Below are 23,368 nucleotides of genomic sequence, written 5' to 3'. Positions count from 1 at the left end.
CCATAGGCGCTCATTTCCATAGGTTCAGCCTCCGCTGCTGAAACCACGCCCACAACCAGCTCTCTCCGCTGCTGGAGCGCTGCTTCCTTCAGCCAGTCGGACGCGGCGCCGCGGCGGAGCGGATCCAGGTTAAATCATCCAGGTTCCCGGGTGGTTTGGGAGCTGGGTCCTTGGGGGTCTGTCCCAGGGTGGACCAGCTTCACCCTCCGACATTTTCAGGCAAATCTGTCGGTTTGGTCCCCGGTAACGGGCGATGCGCCGCGGATGCGCTCCGGAGCGGATCTGTGCGCCCGCCGTGTGGTTGCGGCGCCCGTCGCGCAGCATCCGCCGGTCAGATCCGGCTGAAATTCCGCTGGTCGGTCCCCGGGAGTCCCTGCTACCAGTCCAGGCCGGTTCCTGCGGTCCCGGCCGGTCGGAACCGGTCAGATTCCCTGGTTAAAGTCGCGGTGATGCGCGCTGCGCCAGCAGCGCTGCTCCCGGGCGCCCGGTGTGGCTCCGGGGCCAGCGTTCAGCATCCGCCGGGCAGATCCGGCTTATATAGTGCATAAATGTTATTTATATACAACTCATATTTTATTTTTTTAACAATAAAGTTGTCATTTGTGAAAATTCAGTGTTGTATTTATTTACAGGCTCGGGCTGCTCTGGCGGAGCGAGGGTTTATTCTCATCCCCTGCTACACGTCATTCAGGGAGCCAATCAGCACAGAGCCTCATTATCATACCCCCCCCTTCCCTAAAAATGAGGCGCAGAAAAAGGTTAGAAGCGGTAAAACTAGTGACAGGGCCCACAGGCTGGATTTATGATTTATGTAGAAAAAACAAGCTTTAGATTGTTTTTAAGACATTCAAGGCCTGTTTAAAATATACATTAAATGCCATAATAGGTCTCCTTTAAGAGCTCCCTGCACACACCGAAGGACCTCAGTCTCCTCAGCAGGTGGAATCGACTCTGGCCCTTCTTGTACAGGGCGTCGGTGTTATGAGACCAGTCCAGTTTGTTATTGAGGTGAACACCCAGGTACTTGTAGTCCTTTCACCGTCTCAATGTCCAGCCCCTGGATGTTCACCGGTGCAAGAGGCAGAGGGTTCCTGCCGAAGTCGATCACCACCTCCTTCGTCTTGCTGGTGTTGATTTGCAGATGATTCAGTTCGCACCATGTGACGAAGTCGGCGATGACCCCCCTGTACTCCAGATCGTCCCCCCTGGACACGCGTCCCACGATGGCGGAGTCATCAGAGAACTTCTGGAGACGGCAGGAGTCCGTGTTGTGGTGGAAATCCAAAGTGTAAAGTGTGAAGAGGAATGGAGGGAGCACTACCCTGCGGGGCCCCCGTGCTGCAGACTGTTAAGTCTGTCGCTCAAGGTTATGTAATCTGTGATTAAAGATGGTATAACATGAAGTAGTGGAGAAGGAGGTGACACGCAGCAAAGGGTCACAGGTCAGGACTCAGAACTGATGTGCTGAAATGAGGATTTAATACTCTTTAAATTGTGCAACTGTTCAATAAGTTGAACTGTGAGGCGTCACGGATGTGGAGTAATTCTGAGAGATACATGAAAGTGAGACACTGAGATTATATGTTCAAATATGAGACACAGGATTTATTTTTAATGCACAAGTTAGACTGAAAGCATAAACCTTTATTAGTCACATTACACACAAGTAAAGGTGAACACTAACTAGTTATTTACTTCTGATGATTAAGTATCCACGTACTTAACACACACATTTAGAGATTTTCTTTAACATTATGACAAATCAAATAAGAGTAAAATATTCACAAGTGATCAATGCAATGATCATTGTTTACTCTTGAACATTTTCTTTGATATTTCTCAAAAATACTGTAAAGTCCTTTTTAAGGATGTACTTCAGCAACGTGGTTGTTGTACTTTGAAAGCGAAAAAAAAAGAAAAGATAAAAAGAAAGCATATGCAATTATGCCAAAAAGTACAGTCACGATCGTAATGCTTTACATTCGGGAATGAGAAATCAGAAAAGCATTCAACTTATTTTATAATGTGAGATTTGTATTAAAACAAAAATTTCATTTCAGTCAGTAATTTCAGATGTAACTGAGTAAATATCTTGTTTACTTTTATAACCTCTGCTGCTCCCAAAGTGATCAAAAAGAAGAATAAACTCAATGTTTTTAACAAAAAGTAAAAATAAAACTTGTCATTCAACATTTACAAACTAAAGAAAATCTTTACTTTGATTTGGTAAATGTTGTAAGAATGTAAGAAATGATTTAATGACAAGAAATAGTTGCACAAAAAAGTAAATCAGAGGACTTTTTATTGTTATAAGCAAATGCAGATAAAAGAAAACCACATCGATCAGTTTTACCATGTCAGTATTTCTAAACCTTTTTGATTTCCGATCTATATATGTTATCAAACTTGAAGTTGTTAATAAAGAAACTTTAAGAACATTAAAAAGATACAGCATCCAGAGTGGAAGGCTCACTTGCACCATCCAAGAAAGTGAGGTTGAATATAATCAGTCTCAGCTGATGTTAAATGAGTTTTTTAGGCTTGTTTCTGCCTGTTTTTTTGTAATTTTCTTCCAAGATCTAGGAATGTCAGCTGGCTTTGCCTTATATGCTTCAGCAAAGTCCCTGTTGTACTTGTACATCACATATTTCCAGAAGTCTGATGCCTCAAGACTCCCATCAGGAGGGATGTGCCAGTCTGGGAAGATTTCCCTGTAAGACTTGTAAGGATGCCACTCGTATTTAGTGGCGCTGCAGCGAAAGGCGTTTTCACTGATCACAGCAGATGTGCAAATGTCAGTTACAAGTATTTCTGATCTTTCCCACCTGTATCTACCCAGACCTCTTGGTCGATGCAGGGAAGCAAAGTGATCTTTATGTTTGCCTCCTCCTGCTTCACAGGGAACTTGACAGAACGGACACTGTTTCCCACAACCAACCACTCTGTTGAAAAGCTCAGTCTGAGGATTCACACAGAGATGTTCTAGTTTTCTCTCAAAGGTTGTGTCTTTAAACTTCTTCTTGAGAGTTTCTTCCATCTTCTCCACAGACTCAGTTAACCAACCAGCAAACTGCTCCTGGTCAGCGTTGTTCAGGATCATGAAGGCACCAAGAGCATCCTGGGAAATGACCAGTTTATCACCAAGTTCTTTGCAGATGTGTTCAACAAATGTCTTCAGGTCAGCACTCGTCTCTGATTTGGCCTTTTCCATGGCGTCCTTAATATTTTTGATGCTCAACTTGAGATGTTGTTCCTCATACCCAGATGTTTTAGATGCATCTGAGAAGTGCTCCTTTATTTGTTCAAGTATCCATGTTTTTACATAATCCTCATACTTGGAAGTGAAGCTCAGATAGCTGTTGAAGTCTTCCTTTGACAGCAAATCCAGCAGAACTGAACCCTGGAAGGAGGTTCGTGTGCTGAACGCTTTACTTCTCATCATTTCTTCGGTGATATTCGGACCCAGACAACGGTAGACAAAGTCTTCAACAGCAGGTTTCAGACATTGTTCTGTGAACTCTTCAGCCTTCTTCTGGCACTGGTCTCGTTTGTGGAAAACATCTTTGAAATCTGCGCAGAACTTTTTCTTGTTTTTATCCAGAAGGATCTTGGGGTCATTTGCTTGTATGAAGTCTTCTTGCATTCTCTGAAAGTTTCTGGCTGCATCTGCACAGATGTGCTGCTTTAGAGAAACTTCAAACTCAATGTCTGTGTTAACATCAGCCTTTTTCAACATTTCATCAATGATGCGAAGGATCTCCTGAATGTAGGTATTGTGGTAGTTGGTTTTTCTTTTCTTTTTGTTTGTTACAGAGTCTTGGCAAGCAGCTATGATGTCAGCCCCTTTTGGTCTGGGTTTTACAGGATCTTGAAGATTAAACCAACCCTTGAATTTGTTTTTTACTGTTTCACCCCATCCTTCAGGTTTGTATTTGAAAGCTGCCAACCCACACTTTTCGAGGCTTTTTCCACTCAGGATTTCACATGCATGACTCCCTTTATTTTTAACATTTTCTCTCAGATAGTGGCTCACATCTGTGAAGACATCTATGCGTTGTAGTTCAGAGAAAGACATCTTCCTCAGTGTTTCACTCCACATCTTATCAAACTCTTTTTCTAACTCTCCATCTGTCATTTGGACATTTTTCTTTCGACACTCAGTAATTAATTCACTCACTGCCTTTTCTATTTCTTTTGTGTGGTTCTCCTTGATATTTTCGACTTCTTTCATTCCCCGTCTGATATCAGCTGCTGCTGTGAGCTGATTTACAACAGAATTTTCCAATTCTCGACGAAGGCTCTTTGCACTGTTTTTAAATTCCTCTTTGTGTCCTTCAACCAGATAGGCATGTCCATCTCTCTGCTTGAAGTATTCCTCCAGATTGTCAAGGAGCTTCTTCTCCCATTTAGACAGCTCTGTGGTAGCTTCATGTTTTAACTGAGTGAGGAATTCTTCCATATCAGATATTTGAGACTTTGCTGCAACTGTACCAAAGTTGGAAATCTTTGTTTCTGCGTTGCTAATCCAACTGTACATAGCTTTCTTGAATTCCCACTCCCATCTGTTGAACTCTGTGCAGAGCTTAATGTATGCGTCAGCTACAAGGCTGTTTCTGAAGCTGAAGATGAAGTTTTCGTGCTTCACAGCTTTCCACAGACTGGTCATCCACTCTTTAAACCCCAACAAATGATTATCAGATGATACACACTCTCTCAGTTGTTGTATGATGTTCTTCTTGAGCTCGTATAAAGTCTCGCTGTATCCCTCATTGACTGGTGCCATTGGTGGGTTTCCATTCCAGAGTCCAGGAACGTAGCAGTTCCCAGTGTCTGGACTGTACTTTATCACATCAGTGAAGCTTTTGTTCTCCTCTCTCTTTTCCATTTTGGCTGCTGCTTGGGTCATCTCATTTAACTGCTCCAGGAGCAGTTTTCTGTCTCGCAGGTTCTTCTCATGAGCAGAAACATCAGGAACATTTTGATGAACAAACTGACATTTTGGTTTTTTGCCCACCTCCTTCATTCGGAGGAAAGCATGAACCACTATTTGCAGAATGTCCTTCATTTCAGTTGAATTCTCCATTGCAATATTGATAATGGTGATATCACTCAGCCCCACCACAAGCGTTGCAAGCTCATTGTCATGCTGATAGCTGTTGTCCAGCTGAGCAAGTTCTGGTGACTTTAAGCCCTCTGTGTCAATGATCACCATGAAGTCACAGCCAAATTCTCCTTTGATTTCTTCATTGAGTCTGATGAGCAGCATGAAGGCACCCCGAGTACATCGACCACTGCTGACTGCAAACTGCACTCCAAACATGGTGTTCAGGAGAGTGGACTTTCCAGTGCTCTGAACTCCAAGAACTGTAACTACCCGTATTTTGTTCTTTGGAGACACCAAGAGATTCAGCTGAGTGAGAACGTCACTCACCCATCTCAGAGGTATGTTGGATGCATCTCCATCAACAAGTTCAAGAGGAAACCCATCAAGCAGCAACTGTCCACAGAGTTTGGGCAGATGTTGCAGTTTTTTACGTGATGCATGTTTTTCTGGAAGTGAGAGGGAAGCTTCATAGATCTGACCCATTTCACGGAAGAAATGTTCAGTCCCCAGAGAGCTGTTGGAAAGTTGTCTGTCAATTTCTTTCACCTCATCTTTGTTTGCAGAATCTTTGCACTTTTCCTTGTACAGCTCTCTTAGTGCAGAGAGTTTTAAACGAGAGATGTTATCAAGGTTCATTCGCATCCATTTCAGGAAATAACACCTTTCTATTTCTGGTCTGGATATTTCATTGATGAAGCATGTCATTGCTGGGGACAGATTAAAAGAGTTCTGCTTTTTTCTCAACTTTTTCTTCTGTTCTTGTAGGTCACTTTTGTAGATTTCGATATTCTTAGATCCAACTTTGTGAAGACGAAATTCCTCTTTTTCTAAGCCAGTGAGTTCTTTCCATATTTGGCCTTGCAAAGGAAGTTGTTGTTCTTTATACTGACGAAGGTCTTGAATTTCTTCAGTGATGGCATCTGCACTCTTCTTTCCAGCCTGACACTCTGGACAATCTTCATCAACCAGGATTCCCAGTTCATGAGCAATGTCAGCCATATTTGCTATTGGCACCTTAATCTGTGGGTTTTCAATTACATCACTCACTTTCTTCCTCAGATATTTGATAAAATCTGCATCGTTTTTCTCTTTTGTCTTAATAATGATGTTGTTTTTCGTCAAGCCCAATTTGGTAGCTACACTTTTAAGAGCATTTGAGCTGAAGTTCTTGCTCTCACTGTTTCCCACCAAGAAGATCTGAGCCTTCTGGTTTTGATTTGAGAGAATTTTGCACTCAGAGTCCAAATGGTCAAAGAACAGAAAAACTGCTGCAGATGTCTGACACAGAAAGGAGTATTGTGTTTCAAATGAAGCAATGTCCCCATGAAGATTAGCAACAGCCACTGGTTGATTAAAATGATTCATGTTTCTGTTCCCACCCGGAAGGTACCAGGTGATTTCTGTCAGTCCGTTGGATATTCTTTTTGGACTGTCACCACCCTCCATGTTGTGGTGAACAAAGGTGTCGTGGTACTGCTGAGAATTGCTGAGAAGCTTATTGAGGATCTCTGACTTTGACAACGAGCAGTCACCAAGTCTCACAAAAGAGATCATTGGAACTTGAGAATCAACTATTTTCTCTTCAATGAAACCCTTGGATTGTGAAAGAGCTGGAGGTCTGTACTTCTTGACAATGTCTCTCATGGCCCACAACATGAGTGTACACTGTTCTGTATTAAAGCTGGGAAGCAGCAGAGGCACAGCGAACTGACACATCGACATTTTTAGTGCCATTTCTTGTTGTACAAAAGCATCTGAACACAGAAAGAGAGCAGTGATTATGTCGAGAGGGTTTAGTGTATCATCTGTGTTTGGACTGTCAAGTATATCACTGAAATCTAACTCAGTCCCTGATGAATCATCATACGTTGACTCACAAGTTGATGAACCCTTCATATTTCTAGCTGTTACATTAACCATCATCAGTTTCTTTAGAAAATACCATGGAAGATCTGATTTACTCTTGACAGGAACATCAGTGATGGTCTTCTCATCAATCTCCAGGATCTTGCTGAGTGTTAGTTTCTCTCTGTAGTACGGAGTCAACCCCAGATCCTCCAAAAGGCTTTCCAGTTTGGTCTCTGTGGAGATACAGAAAATTGTAATAAATTTACTTCTGTCTAAAAACTGTTGCAGACAGAAAAATATTTGTGTTTAAAATAAAGCAATGTCCCAATTAAAATGACCTAACTGACAATTGAATACTGATCAAGTATTGTGTGGTACTGCCCCCTCTTTTTTTTAATTAAAACAATAAAAAAAGCCTTAACAACAGACAAAATTAGAGAAAAACTGCATAGAGGTGCATTCTGCTGTGAAATAGTATTATAAGACAAATCCTTATCAGCCAGGTGCTTTTTGTCAGTTAGGCTCCACTTTAGCCTTTCCCGACACTCGTTTAGTCTTGCAGACACACTTTTTTTTTTTTTTTTTTTTTTTTACCTTGTCTGCACACATATTATTGATTGATACCATGACGGTAGAAACCAAAAGTGTATATATGTGCATTATTACTATATGTAATATATACATATATATACGCACACATATGCATACACATACATAAATATACACATACAAACCCAGTGTTTTTTTTTTTTTTTTTGGGGGGGGGGGGGGGGGGGTGGGGGGGGGGTGACGACATCCACTGCCAATCCAGGAAGCAGGAACACACGGAGACACACGTCAAGCACTGGAAATCTGCAACAAAAAACCACAAACAAACCGGCACGGAGCCATCCAAAACACGAACAGCAATCGACCTAAATCTTGAGATCTGATCGCAGTCTGAGCTAAGCTATCGCTACCGCTACCTAAACCCAAAAACTAGAGAGCCAGCATGCAGGTGAACAAGCCAGTGTGTATGTCTATGTGTGTGTGTGTGTATGTATATGATCATGCATGTGTGTGTGTGTGTGTGTGTGTGTGTGTGTGTGTATGCATGTGACTAAATGACTATATGTGTGTATGTGTGTGTGTGTGTGTGTGTGTGTGTGTGTGTGTGTGTGTGTGTGTGTGTGTGTGTGTAATAAACCAAACAAAGCTCCACCTGAAGTGTATCTATAGTGGGGGAGGGGGGGGAGCAACCCCGCCACCCGCGAGACCAGAGGCCGACAAGGAAGAGCCCGGAACCCAGGCCACCGGCAACCCCACAGAGGGGAGAAGTAGGAGGGAGGCAACCCACCGCCTGCGAGGCCCCCCCCCCCACCCGGCGGCGGCCGAGGGGGCCCGCGGGCGGGGCCCCCACGGCGCGGAAAGAAGCAGCCAGGGATCCCGCGGCGGCGGACCGCGACCCAGGCAATCCCCGGCCACCCGGTCCGGGCCGGACACGCGGCCAGGAGGCCCTCACCCTTCAGGCCAACGACCCCCACCCGGCAGGGGGCCAGCCTGCCCGGAGAGACAGAGCCGCCCCGGCCGCCGACGCGGGCAGGCGCACCCGTCCCCCACGAAAGTGGCCCTCCAAGACCAGAGGGGCGCCCCGCCGTAGAGGCAGCGGGGGGGACCGGAGACGGGCCCGGAGAGAGGGAACCCCCCAACAAGGCGACACCCGCGCAGGCCCGACAACGGAGGGCCCCAGACCCAGGCATCCCATTCATTCATCCATTCACCTATCCGATACCTATACTAATAATAATATAATATACTATACATAATAATAATAATAATAATAATACTAATAATAATACTAATACTAATAATAATAATAATAATAATAACCATCTTTGTATAATATAATATTGATAAATTATTAAGTTTTTGATGTCCTGCCAATGGAGGCTCAAATCCTCCATGGCAGGACCCTTCCATACCGCATTCTCACCGACACAGACATACAATCACGCACCGTTTCCCCCTCCCCGGGGGGGTCCAGCACCGCCAGAAGGCACCCCAGGCTGCACGGCGGGCCCCGCCAGGCCCGGGTAACCCGACCCACCCGTCCCAGGCCCAGGCCGGTGAGGGAACGCGGGTGATGTGGGACCCCCTCCCGCCCCTTGTGTTGAGTGCATGTGATTAATGCCATAAAAACAGGGAGGAGGGAGGGCCAAGTATCGATTGACACCGACCCCCCCCCCTCCCGAACTACGTGTCCTTGTCAAGTGTATTTATAAAGTGTTGAATGTGCAGTGTCTATTTTGCTGTTAAAACCGTGAGGCGGGGAGTGCCAGGCCCCGCGGGACAGTGCCCCCCACGACCCGGACCCCCCGCCTTTCGCCTATGTGCGTATGAGTCGTGTAGGGGGGGCAAGAGGGGGAGCGGAGGCCGAAGCCAGGAAGCAGGACCAGCAAAGCCGGCCCTGATAAGACAACCGCGTCCCCCCACCGGCCGTCCAGTAGACGGGGGCCGGCCCCCCGAGCCGGGCAAGGGCCCCACCGTACCTCCAAGGGCGCCCCCGGCGCCGCCGGAGCCCCCAGACGGAGGGGGAAACGGTCCAACATCCTCCCATTCATACTGACAACATAAGACATAGATACCTGGGAATGGTGCCACCCCGCCGTCGCGCCCGCCCGTGCACCCCCCGGTCAGGGGAGGCCCGCTCCCCGGACCCGGCTCCACCCCCCCCCCCCCCCGAGGCCACCCCGGCGGACACCCCAAGGGTCCCGGAGTCCCCACATCCGCAGGGGCACTTGGCCCCCGCCCAGCGACGGAGGACCAAGGCAGCAATGCCCCCCCAGCGCAGACAGCCACCCCCCACCCAGGCAGGGCCGGGCCCTCCGGGTGGGACCCCCACGTCCACGGCCCCGTGTTGACATAATCTGTACAATTTGAAAGGCCTATGTGTGTTGCAGACACACTTTCTACTGCCGTTAAAGTCCAAAGCGCCGGATGCTTACAATGTCTCAGCGAGACGCCTTCAAAATAAAAGCACTAAATATCGGTCTCCTTAATATATAACAAATAAAATAAAAGCCTGGCTTTAAATAACGTTAATGAGAAAACAAACATAAAAACACATTTATAGAAATAGTCATATTAAAAGGTAATTTACAATTTCCATTATTTTATTGAATTTTTTCGAAAATGATGTTTTATTATTATTAGGGCCCGAGCACTTAGGCCCCGTTTACACGGAGCAAAAACGGAGGCGTTTTCATACGTTTTGGCCGTTTGTTTACACGAAAACGGAGCTCAAAGTCACCAAAAACGATAATTTCTGAAAACTCCGGCCAAAGTGGAGATTTTCAAAAACTCAGTTTTCACGTTTGCGTCTAAACAGAGGAAAACAGAGATTTAGGCTTCAGAACGTCACATAATGCAACAGAAACGTCACCAGCGTCATGTGTGCGACCTGTGTTTACAATTAGTTTGGCCACCATCAATATTTTCTTGTATTTTACCTGTTTTATATTCTAAAGTCACACTTAAAAGTAACTCCACTTCTCTGTCACTCCAAACGAAAGACTCTCGTTCCGTCTTGGAAGTAAAGCCTGAATTATGGTCCCGCGTTAAATCGACGCAGAGCCTACGGCGTAGGGTACGCGGCGATGCGCGCCGTACGGTGTGCGTCGCCGCGTACCCTACGCCGTAAGCTCTGCGTTGGTGTAACGCGGAACCATGAATCAGCCTTAACTGGAAGTTACACGTGTCATTTGTTGATGTTTTTCCAGGATTCCGATTGGCTGGCATGATGTTAACAGCGTTTTTATGCGGATTCGTGTAAACGAAGAGATTTTGAAAACGATCTTGTGTAAACGATGGAATTTTTCAAAACGTAGAGGGGGAAATACATAGAGAATACACAGAGCTGTGTCTGGGATGCGCGCACAGAGATGATGTCATGCAGGTCAGAGGTCTTGTTTACAAACTGATTTCCTTGTTACACACACAGCCCCGAATGTAGACAACAGGCCCTGGAAGATGCCCAGAAGCAGATCTAGTGATTCATAAAAGAAATGAACGTGTTTCGCGGCAATAATGTGTTATTTAGACGCTGCATCGTCTGTGTCCCGCTGTGCCCCCATTCGCTACCATTATATGGATAAGCGACTCGCACAAAACTCATAATATCTTCCGAAGGACTCCAAATGACACCAAACTTTTCTGGGTGAGTATACGACCATAAAAAATGCCAGAAATAAGGTCCAGGTTGTAAAAAACGAAACTTTCCCTTTAAGACACCTGGCTGACGAACTATCTCCGCTGCTCGACTGCGAAGTGGGACTGTTGATCGGATATGATTGTTCGTTTGCGTTAGCGCCTTTGGACATTGTTAGAGGTGATAAGAATGAACCTTTTGCACAAAGAACCGAGCTTGGGTGGAGCATAATGGGATCATCTAATCCCCATCTTGACAGACTGGGAAGCCAGAGCTTCGTCCAAAGAGTTGCAATAAAGGAAATGTCCGCACCATCAGCTGCTGATGTTCTTAGGATTCTTGAGTCAGATTTCAATGAAAGGAGTCATGAAGATAAGTATGTGTCACAAGATGATGTTCACTTCATCCAATTCCTAAGCGACAATATAAGGCAGAGGGAAGATGGACCTTATGAGCTACCCCTTCCCTTCAAGAGTAGTACTCCACCCTAACTACCAAATAATAAAAAACTGGCTATGGTTCGTCTGCAACATCTGAAGAGGAAATTGAAGGCTAATGAACAGTATTACAACCACTATAAGGCATTCATGGAGGAGATTATCAAAAGAGGTGATGAACCTGAGAAGCTAAGGGTGGTTTTTGACTGCTCAGCAAAGTTCCATGGAGTCTCTTTAAATGACACTCTCCTGACTGGCCCAGATCTAATTAACTCATTGGTGGAGTTCTTTGTTGTTTCAGAAAGGAAGCTGTGGCTGTAGTATGTGACATTGAAAGGATGTTACATCAGTTCTTTGTTCCTCCCGGAGTATGGAACTATCTGAGGTTTTTCTGGTGGGATCATGCAGATTTGGAAACAGAACCACAAGAATATCAGATGGCCGTTCACCTTTTTGGTGCCTCCTCCTCTCCCGGATGTGCTAATTTCGGTCTTAAAGCAGCACTATGTAACTTTTCCACCTTATTATAATATTTCCAGAGTCATTGTGATGGTACATCAACTTACAACAGGTTTAATGACACTTCTGTCATGGTCGGAGGGGGTCTGTATTGCCTTCACTGGCACTATGTAACTTCGAGGTGCCTGGTAGGAACCCTTCCACACTAAAAAACTACAGATTTTTATGGCTTTAACTGCTTTACGGCATACGTCACTTCCCCCTCCTTCCCGATTTGCAGTCGAGATAAAAGCTGGGCGGGGCGTGGAGCGCAGAGCTCAGAAGAAGCTGGTATCATGGCCAAAGCAGTGGAAAAACCGAAGAAAATAAAAGTTTTAACGGAGAAGGCGAAAAAAAGAAAGCGGGAGAGTAACAAGCTAAATGCCCGGACAAGAATAAACATTGGCCCGGCGTTCACTCGCTGGCGTGAGATGAAAGACGAGAAGGGATGTTCGACCGATGGGGATTTATGGGGATAAAGCAAGAGACAGAACTGTTCAGTGTTGTGCATGAACGCGTTCAAATGAACGCGTTCATTGAACACGTTCATTTCTGTGAGAAAGAACTAAACGCAACATATTTACAAATAAAGAACTTGAATGTGAACTTCATTCTGCAGATCATGAACTGGAATTTGAACTGTTCAGATTATGTGAGTTTCAGCTTCACTGTTTAGGTCCAATTATTACGGAATAATCCTTCTCATTTCACCAGCGGGCGGCGCGCACATTTAAAATACTCGACGAGCCCGGTGCAGTCTTTACAAATGAAGGCTGATTTATGGTTCCGTGTTACACCAACGCGGAGCCTACGGCGTAGGGTACGCGGTGATGCACACCGTACGGTACGCACGCCGTGTACCCTACGCCCTAGGCTACGACGTCGATTTAACGCAGAACCATAAATCAGCCTTGACAGGTGAAGAGTGAAGTTGCAGACGCAGCGTCAGCGTGTCGTCAGATGATAATCCGCTTATCATTATCTGCGGGAATTTTACACATCGTCTCCCGAAGAGTCCGACGGTAGAAATCTAACCTTTCTGTGCAAATTATGTCCACCTGCGCTGAGAAAACAAGTCAGAGCGTCTGCCTCGTCAACTTCAAATTTGAAACGTCATGTGGAGTTAAATCATCTGTCCAGTGGGAGAAAATATCTGCGAGTCCTTAAAGGAGCATGAGGCAGGATTGAGGCAGGATTTATGAAAAAAAATGCATATACGTTTTAAGTTTTCTAGTAATAATGCCCTCTAGCGTATCGCTCCGTTGCCTTGAACAGGCTGTGTGCTGCAAAATGCGCTGCAATTCCGGACCGGAATTTCCCGCGCTGTCCTGCGGATGTGACGTCAAATGACGCTGCATGCGCGTTCTCCCCGTTCTCCCGTGCCGGCTTCGCTGTTGGCTGCAGTACCCCCGACGGTCGTCGTAGCGCTAATGATTCTCATTTCTTATTTTTGCCTCAAGCTCCTTTAACAATCAAAAAAGTTCCCAGAAAGACCAAGAAGACCCAACAGCCCCGAACGACCCCAGTCCCACTGCTGCACCTTCAGGGGGTAGTTTTGAAAGTCCGTCCCGTCTTATTTCATTCACTGTCAAAACAAATGCGTCGGGGACAGGATCTTTCCGGCAGTACGCGCTGGTGCTCATGGGAAATGTAGTGTTCTTTCTGGTAAAGCACTACCGCTTTTGTCCAAAGGAGCCGCCAAACTCAACAAAAGCTGAAAGTTACATTGTGCTGCTTTAAGTATTTGGACAGCAATTTTAATCCATTTATTCTTCAGCCTCAGCCTTTGTCGGGAAGAACTTTTATGTAGACGATGGCATAACCAGTGTCCCCACGGTCAAAAAAGCCAAGGATTTGATTTTTGAAACACAAAGGTTGTGCAAAAAGGGAGGTCTGCGTCTGCATAAGTTCGACTCAAATAAGCAGGAGGTTCTCAGCTGTGTCGATCCCTCAGCAAGGGCAACAACCACTAAATCTCTTGATCTTGGTCTAGACGTTACATCAATGGGGTGTGCACTTGGCATCCGGTGGTCAATAGAAGATGACACCTTCAGTTTCAAGGTCAACTTCAAGGACCAACCTTCCACTTGCTGTGGTATTCTCTAAGTCATTTCTTCCTTGTATGACCCGCTTGGCTTTGTTTCCCCTTTTACCTTGCATGGAAAGTGTACCCTACAGAAACTGTGTCGTATGGGTATTGGATGGGATGACCCCCTTCCTGAGGATGTACAGTCAGTCCGGAAAGTATTCAGAACGCTTCACTTTTCCCCCCATTCTTTTATGTTACAGCCCTATTGATAATAGGAATAAATTAAACAATTTTTCTCAGAATTCTACACAAAACACCCCATAATGACAACATGAAAGAAGTTTTGATGCGACTTTTGTAAATTTATTAAAAATAAAAATAACAAGAAATCATATGAGCATAAGTATTCATAACGTTTGCTTAATACTTTGTAGAAGTTCCTCTGGCAGCAATTACAGCCTCAAGTCTTTTTGAATAGGTTGCTACAAGTTTGGCACACCTATTCTTGGGCAGTTTTGCCCATTCTTCCTTACAGACCCTCTCAAGCTCCATCAGGTTGGATGGGGAGCGTCGGTGTACAGCCATTTTCAGATCTCTCCAGAGATGTTCGATGGGATTCAGGTCTGGGCTCTGGCTGGGCCACTCAAGGACATTGACATGGTTGTTCTGAAGCCACTCCTTTGATATTTTGGCTGTGTGCTTTGGGTCGTTGTCCTGCTGAAAGATGAAGTCCTAGTCGGAGGTCAACAGCACTCTGGATCAGGTTTTCATCCAAGATGTCTCTGTACATGGCTGCATTCATCTTTCCCTCAATCCTGACTAGTCGCCCAGGTCCTGCTGATGAAAAACACCCCCACAGCATGATGCTGCCACCACCATGCTTCACTGTAGGGATGGTGTTCTCCAGGTGATGAGCGGTGCCTGCTCTCCTCCAAACACAACGAGTGGAATTCATGCCAAATAGTTCAATATTTGTCTCATCAGACCAGAGGATTTTTTTTCTCATGGTCCTCCAGGTGCAATTTGGCAAACTCCAGTCGGGCTGCCATGTGCTTTTTAGTAAGGAGGGGCTTGCGCCTGGCCACTCTACCATACAAGCCTGATTGGTGGATTGCTGCAGAGATGGTTGTCCTTCTTGAAGTTTCTCCTCTCTCCACAGAGGAACGCTGGAGTTCTGACAGAGTGACCGTCGGGTCCTTGGTCACCTCTCTGACTAAGGCCCTTCTCCCCCGATTGTTCAGCTTAGGCGGGCGGCCAGCTCTAGGGAGATTCCTGGTGGTTCCAAACTTCTTCCATTTAAGGATGATGCTTGCCACAGTGCTCACTGGGACCTTCAAAGCAGCAGAAATTTTTCTGTACCCTTCCCCAGATTTGTGCTTCGAAACAATCCTGTTTCGGAGGTCTGAAGACAATTCTTTTGACTTCATGTTTGGTTTGTGTTGCAACATGCACTGCCAACTGTGAGAGCTTATATAGACAGGTGTGTGTCTTTCCAAATCAAGTCCAATCAACTGAATTCACCACAGGTGGACTCCGATTAAGCTGTAGAAACAACTTGAGAGAGATCAGTGGAAACAGAATGAACCAGAGCTCAATTTTGAGCTTCATGCCAAACGTTCTGAATACTTATGCACAGGTGATATTTATAGTTTTTTATTTTTTATAAATTTACAAAAATCATAACAAAACTTCTTTCATGTTGTCATTATGGGGTATTTTGTGTAGAATTCTGAGAATTTTTTTTTTATTTATTCCTATTATCAATAGGGCTGTAACATAAAAGAATGTGGGAAAAGTGAAGCGTTCTGAATACTTTCCGGACTGACTGTATATGCACGGTGGGAGGAGTGGAAGAGTGGTCTCAAAAAACACGCCGACTGGTTGTGACTCAATACAATGGGGTCAAGGGTATTCTGAAGTTAGGCCTTTCAAATTGTACAGATTATGTCAATTGTTAAAAAAAAAGTATGATCCTCATGGTCATGACTTTATCATAACATGATTGGTGGGAGTATAAATGACAGTAAATTGTATTAACTGCCACCTGGTGGTCAGTTTTCACCAGTGTGGTTTAGCGGGGAATGCAAAGCTAGAAAGGGGAGGTGATGATTCTACTGCGTAATCTCCACACCTGTTGCATCTCAGCTGATGTCTCCCGTGGGTCGGCTTGGCGTTGTGCTGCTCCGTTTCCTTTGTTTGTTCATGACCTGTATTTAGTAAGTTTCAATTTGACATAGGGGTCTTCATTATAATGGTACTTGTTTGATGTGTTTTCTTCCTTTGATGTTAATTTGGGTTGTTGTTTACTTCAAGTTTATTGTCGGGATGGTTTCCTGAAGGCTTGAACTTTTTGCAACTTTCTGTTGCCCTTCTTGGCTCTTGTTTAGCTTCATGCTAGCCAGCGATTACCGGACTTCAAAAGCTGATAACCACTCACCATCTGGTGTCTTCGGCATCTACCTTATGATCCTCGGCCCCTCGATGACGGGAAATGAGCTGCTGAACTGTGGCAAGTTACTCTGCGGCTGGCTAGCTCTGTTGTCTATAATAAATCATCTGGCTTCCCCACCGAGTCTCTGGCAAACTCCCTTGGTGGCCGGCATGGTGTCCATGTACTCCGCTGCACAGCTGCTGAACCTCAATACATACACGCGCCCAGCGTGTATGTCTACCATCAAGGAACTTGGACTTCTACGCCGACCTTGTTACATCCATAGAAGCTCCCGGAGAAAGTTTATCTACCATCATCACTCAGACCACTCTGGTTCAACTATCCCTGCTCTCTGGTCAACAACCGGCGCACGCCGCATACGTCATCAGGACGCTGTCGCGCTTGATCTATGTTGCCTAGGGAGACGGCTGCCAGCCAGGCGTGATGGAAAACCGGGAGTCATGTTGACACCCCTTCATGTCACTCTGCTGTTGAGTTTCTCCACCTACTTGACTGTCTCAATCTTCAGAGACATGTCGATGCCCCCACACATACCAGAGGACACACGCTCGACCTGGTGATAACAAACTCTGTTCCCATCACGAACTTACAGGTACATGACCTGGGGTTGTCAGACCACAAAACCATCTTCATGGAACTACCTCTCTCCCACTCACCACGCAAACCGAAGAGACAAATTCACTTTAGATCTATAAAAGTAAGAGTAAGTTAAGTTCTCTTGTCTCTTGCCTCTTCTCTTTTCTTCTCTGCTCTGTCTCTTCCCTCCAGGACCGTTGACCGAAGAAGCGTCCGTTTTGCAGCGCTGCAGCGAGTGACCTGTGAGTTTTCTGAGCCCAAAGAAGAGCCGAACCAGGGACCCTACATGCCTCGACATGAACGCCTTCGGACCGACCTGAAGCTGAAGGAGGCCAAGCTTCTGTCCCCTCATCCACAGTATGGATAACAGGAGGGAGTGAGAGCCACTCTTATCAGGATCCCCTGCTGAGCGTAACTACCCTTTGTTTCATCAAGGAACACTGACCGGCCGGATCAAACCACTTTTTCTTCCTTTACAAAGATTCACGTAAGAGGCTGTTCTGTGTCTGGGCAGAGAAACTTAGTTAACACAAGTTTAGTTTTACGTTGTGAGCTGGGGTCCGTTTCACAAAGCAGGTTTAGTGAAAACTCTGAGTCTGTTAACCCTGAAATGAGGGAAACTCTGAGTTTTCCGTTTCACAAAGGGAGGTAACTCAAACCAGAGAAAGAGAGGTAACTCTAGCCTGTTTCACAAAGAGAGGTAACTTAAGCTCTCGGTCAGTTACCGTAGTAACAGACGCTCTGAACCTAACCTGGTCGGGACCAGGTTTATCTCAATGAACCTGGAGTTTCTCTGCATCTCCGCCCTCTTTCAGAGCCGCACGCACATTTGATTTCCTCATTCATTCAGTCAGCAGGCGAGTTTTGGCGAAGTTCTGCCGTCTGTCATTAAAAACAGAGTCAGTATATATATTAGAAGTCCATTGTCACGAACAGGGCGTGTCCTTTTGATGAAGACACAATTGATGAAGGTGCAGAATTAATGCGCAGAGAATTAAATATTCGTCGGGAGATGGTTATCAGATCACGTAATACATGTATATTACAGTACATAGTCTCATTACAGGCAAAGCAATATATGTTAATCCTTCATTTGTTATAATTTTGATGATTAAATTGTTTAATGATTTCATAATATATTCAAATTTTTTGAGATTTCTTATTTGGGGTTTTCATAAACTGTGAGCCATAATCATCAAAATTATAACAAATAAAGGGTTGAAATATTTCACTTTGCATGTAGTGGGAAATAATATTTGTTTCACCTTAAGTTGAATTTACTACGAATGAAGTTTTGCAATATATTCAAATTTTCCGACCTCCACCTGTATATGATTACATGAATAAATAAGAGCATAATACAGGGGTCTCCAACTCCGGTCCTGGATCCACCTATCCAGCATGTTTTAGGTGTCTCCCTGCATGAACACACCTGATTCTAATCAATGGTTGTCATTAACTTGTCATCAAGGTCCGGACAGTTCTGTTGTTGACACAGCTCCTTGTATCATGGTGTTCTGAAGCAGGGGAAGATCTAAAACATGCTGGATAGGTGCTCTCCAGGACCAGGGTTGGAGACACCTGGCATAATATGTGTCTGTATTGGTTCAATACGGAACGCAACTTTTAATTCCCAATTACGGAACAATTCCGTATTTCAAGGGACGGGTGGCAAGCCTACATAAACCTGTCCAAGCCATCAAGGGGTTCCACAGGATTGCAGGTGAATGATGTAGAGATCTGTTAAATTAATTTTATATTATATTCTGTGCTGCGGTGTTACTGTTTTTTCGAAAAACATGTTCAAATTTGCTGTATGCGTGCATTAAAATCTCTAATTACATTCGGGTGAAAAAGGACACGGTGTGAAGTTTGTGGATCTTCAGATGCAAAATTCCCTTAAAAGGGATTTTGTAAATTGAAATGTTAAATAAAGTTTAAAAAAATAAAAAGTACGTGGATCTTTTGTTGTCGCCGGTTGCCATGGTGAATCGTTGTATCAGGGCTCCATTAATGCTGGCTTTTGATAGTTGTGGCGCACGCGCTTAACTCCAGGTGAAACTACTTAGAGTTGAGTAAATTAACTCAAATCCGCTGTTCTGGAACCGAAAACTCAGAGTTTCCGATCTCAGAGTAGATCTACTAAGAGTTCAGGATTAGACTCAGAGTTTGTTGAACCTGCTTTGTGAAACGGACCCCTGGACCGCCGATCCTGCCACAACTGTGTTTATTAGCTTAAGTGTTTTTGTTTATCTTATTGTTTGTCTACTACTGCATCCACGTCGCTGGATCTTGATGACATGTTCTTCCATAACAGAAAACAAAGTCCTTCCTCATTTCCCAGTTGAACGACCAGAGAGCACCTGTGAAATTAGTTTCACATTGGGGCGCCTCTGTGTGGGAAACATCAGAAGAACTTGGGTTTCTGGTAGTCACAAATTATTTTAGTGTCGGGTGCTGTACTTTTCTCTACTTCTTTTCATCCTCTTCTACTAACCCCCCCCCCCCTGAACCGGACATCACTCTATAGGACAGCAGCTGCTCAAAGCCAACTCAGGCATATAATTTACCCAGCAAAAAACTTTGACAACAAAAATTTACCAGAAAAAAAAAAACCATCAGCTCATTGTTTTAAACACAGAGACACTGTTTTACACTAGTATTCTGACAAGATTTTCGTAACTTTATCCCTATATTTCCTAAATATTACATTCGGAAACCAAAAAGGCTGAAATGCTTTTGACTGCTGAAATGCTGTAATATCTCTATTTAAACCGTTAATGTAACAACATGATTTGAAACTGGAAAATTAAGTTAATTAATGTAATGTTTTCTTTAACTTACTTGTTTTGACAGTTATTGAAGCTGAGGTGCTTGTAGTTCGGTTTCTCAGTTTTGCAGAAACATGGAGGGAATAAGACACTCCTGGCTTCAGGCTGCTGAACGTAACACGGTTTGTGTTTGTTGTCTTCTCTTCCACAGTTTCTCCTCCACTGCAGCAGGTCACAATGCAAGACTCCACTTCACCAGCTGGAGGATCCCATTGCAGAGACAGTGACTCACTGGTGATGTTAGAGACTGTTATCCCAGTAGGAAAAACTGGTTCTGTGAGAGTAAGATGGAAAAGCAATATGTTTTTTCACAATACAAGTCTTAGAGTTCAAAGTGATTGTTTCACAGTATTTACAGACACAAATGATTTGGTGTTGTTTTTTTTTTTTGGCATATATGTATATATGTTTCTTTGCAGACAAACCATTACAATAAACTCAACACAATCAATGTAAAATGTACATTCGCCTACAGTATTTGGTTGCAAATAAGCAAACAAATGCCTTCATAATTTGTAGAAATTTAATTCAAGCATAACATTTTTACGCCAGATTTACCTGTAAATACAGACAGAGAGGTGGCTTTGCTTTCAGTTCCATTTTCTGATATCCTTTTGATGTTGAAAGTATACTCAGTCCCGGGGTTTAATCCCTTAATCTCTACGCTGTCACTGTCGTCAGTGTCCACGCTGCCTCTCTGTGTGTTACAGCTGTAATCTACATGAAGCTTGTATCTAACGGAGGAAGAGCTGCTTTCAAACTCAAGAGAAACTGTCTCACTGCCAACATGGAGGACTGTTACTTCTGGAGGAGGAACATCTGTCAGAGGAGAAAACAATACTCTGTGTTCATATTACAGGATGCTTTTAGTTGTAAAACTTTCTGAAACGTGTCCTTATCTTCCATCAGTCATGCTTACAGTCAGCCTGCAGCGAGGCAGAGGAGTCTCCTTCATCACTGTGAGGCTTAAGGAGGGAATCTTGTGCATCAAAGAAATCCTTGATGAATGTAGAAAAAGTTTGCCTCTCATTAAATTAATCAACATAAAATATATTGCTCATGTATTGTGTGTCTTTATTTTACCTCTTCCCCCTCTGAGTCATCCATTGTGAAAGTCACAGTCTCAGTTATGCCGGCACATTTGGTCCAGATTGATCAAACCTGTTCCACAGAGAGGTAACATAAAACAATGAAAATTACCAGTATGTAATATTACAGCAACTATATCAACTATAATACAAATAAATAGGCACAAAAAGGAGGACATTTTTTTTTGGTTGATTATTTCTTTGTTGTAACAATGCTTATTGTCAATAAACCTTATACCATTATTTCCTGTTCTTGTTACATATAACATTTTAAACATAGCTAAATAGTGTGTATTCGAGTTAAGGTAGTCTATCACAGGCCTAGGAGCTAGAGCTTGAGCAGTTCTTTTTGCTGTTCCTAGTAGTATGTTCATATATCTCTGATGCTGTAAATTATGTTGCCAGAAGTTCAGGAAATCAGGGGCCCAGACCTTTTTAAGAGTTGTACGAACTTACATGCAGATAAACCACATGTGAATTACATCACAGTATAATAAAAGGTACGGAGCCTGTGAAGGATCATGCAACATGAGCACATTTAATAAAACGTGAGCACATTTAATTAACTCGTGTACACGTTTTATCAACTCGTGTGCACGTTCTATTAACTCGTGTGCACGTTTAATTAAATTGTGCGCACGAGTTAATATAACGTGCTCACGAGTTGATAAAACGTGCACACGAGAGAGATTTTCCCAATCTTGAAAAAAACTAAACAAATGTGTGCTGAAAGAAAGAAAGAAACAAACACACAGTTAGATGACATGAAGGGAAATCACTGCGCTGCAGGAGATGATTGCCAAACACAGCTGTGAAAACACAGTGGTAATATTATTGGAGTTTTAACCCATCGACCAAATTAATCACTTGAACACAGCAATACTGACAATCAAATATCATTAAACCGTGATCTGAACAGGTGACAATCAGTCCTGTCGGGCGGGGCTGCTCATCTCAGGGCCCCGAGGGTCCGTGTCTGGCACGTTTCAGATGTTTCCCTGCTTCAACACGCAGGGAAACACAGATTCACAGGAAGGTTTTGTTACAACAGTCTTGATCACAAGCTGCTGTTGATCCATTCATCTGAATCCGGTGTGTTGAAGCAGGGGAACGCCCCCCCCTCCCCGGGGTCCAGCATAGGGCAACCCGGCCGTCGGATTGGGAGAGATTTTGGAATTTTCCAAAATGTGCGCACGCTTTGTTAATCGTACCCACCCACGCTTTAATAAATTGTGCTCACGATGACACATAACGTGCTCTCGATTAACTTTAACGTGGCCACGAAATTACTTTTTTTTCTTCCGTTGAGCTCTTACATGCTCCGTAAACTAGTCTAAAAACTTAAGGAATTACGTACCTTGAGAAATATGTCTCGTGCTGCGGATGAATTACCACGGAGTTCAGGCAAGTTTATCCTAAAATGAAGTTGTAACGAGTACAACTCTCTCCCTTCTAATGTCAGCACGATATTGAGCCTCAGCTTATATACTGAAGAACAAAGTTTCACTTTCATTTCCAAAGAAATGACAATGAGCCAAATTCAGTTACAGGACATCAAACCCAACTACTCATTTACAGATGCAAGTTAACATCACAATGTATCTAACTGTGCAACAATAAACTTGACCAACTGCGTTTTCATAACTAGTTTTTTCTTTTCAAAAACATTAGCTGTTTTTGTAGAAAGGGAAATGAATTTAGGTGTCTGCAACATTATTTCTTATGTCCTCTGATCTGTTCTGCTGCACTCCTCTCCCGCTTTCATCATAAATGCCACGTGTTAGGGTGAAAATGTGTAACTTTTCATGCCATCAATTTCTTTAGTTTATTATTTTGTAACTGTACCAGAACCAGACATGTTTAGCTGCTCCACATGTCTGGAACAAACTCCCAGAAAGCCTCAGATCAGCTGAAACACTTTTTTTTTTTTTTTTTTAAGTTTATTTAAGTCCAGGTTGAAGACTCACCTGTTCTCAGCTGCTTTTGAGTGAAGCTCTAAATCTGCAGTCCAAAAACCTAATCATATTTTAAACACTGATTTTTATCTATTGTTCTTCCTTCTTTTTCTGTTTACATTTTAAATCTTGTCTTTATGTTTTAAAGTCTTTGAAAAGTACTTTGAATCACCATGATGTTGAATTGTCAAGGCCAAGAACAGCAGGCTGAAAAACTCAGTCCTGCATACTGCAGTTAGACTGTTTAATGACACTATTTAGATAGCAAAGACACAGCATGACTGCTAATGAACATTGCATGGTTGCCCTTAAATTAAATATTTTTAACTTGTACTGTATGTTTTAAAGTAGAAAACCTTTTGCA

At 43.9% G+C, this 23,368-nt stretch overlaps 1 protein-coding gene across 1 annotated transcript; it reads right to left on the bottom strand.

Moving 5' to 3' along the window:
• Positions 1 to 1,603: 1,603 nt before the first annotated feature.
• si:dkey-85k7.12 (interferon-induced very large GTPase 1) lies at positions 1,604 to 22,498 on the bottom strand. The gene is made up of 6 exons (XM_061710363.1): positions 22,407 to 22,498; positions 21,045 to 21,122; positions 20,881 to 20,959; positions 20,520 to 20,780; positions 19,975 to 20,235; positions 1,604 to 7,185 (listed from the first exon to the last, which is right to left on the bottom strand). Exons 2-6 carry the CDS (start codon positions 21,066 to 21,068, stop codon positions 2,513 to 2,515), a joined length of 5,298 nt encoding a protein of 1,765 aa, XP_061566347.1. The 5' UTR covers positions 21,069 to 21,122; positions 22,407 to 22,498; the 3' UTR covers positions 1,604 to 2,512.
• Positions 22,499 to 23,368: the final 870 nt, after the last annotated feature.

This window comes from Cololabis saira, chromosome 20 (assembly GCF_033807715.1).
Source record: "Cololabis saira isolate AMF1-May2022 chromosome 20, fColSai1.1, whole genome shotgun sequence".
Taxonomy (NCBI): domain Eukaryota; kingdom Metazoa; phylum Chordata; class Actinopteri; order Beloniformes; family Belonidae; genus Cololabis; species Cololabis saira.
The sequence above is the reverse complement of the archived record's forward strand: the minus strand, read 5'-3'. Positions and strand labels throughout refer to the sequence as shown.

Bases quoted from the DNA above. Each gene is read 5' to 3' on its own strand.
- si:dkey-85k7.12 (XM_061710363.1), bottom strand. From the start codon at position 21,068: ATGGATGACTCAGAGGGGGAAGAG. The intron at 20,960-21,044 runs GTAAAATAAAGA...ACATTCATCAAG, and splicing joins ATGACTCAGAGGGGGAAGAG to GATTTCTTTGATGCACAAGA. The intron at 20,781-20,880 runs GTAAGCATGACT...CTCCTCTGACAG, and splicing joins TGCCTCGCTGCAGGCTGACT to ATGTTCCTCCTCCAGAAGTA.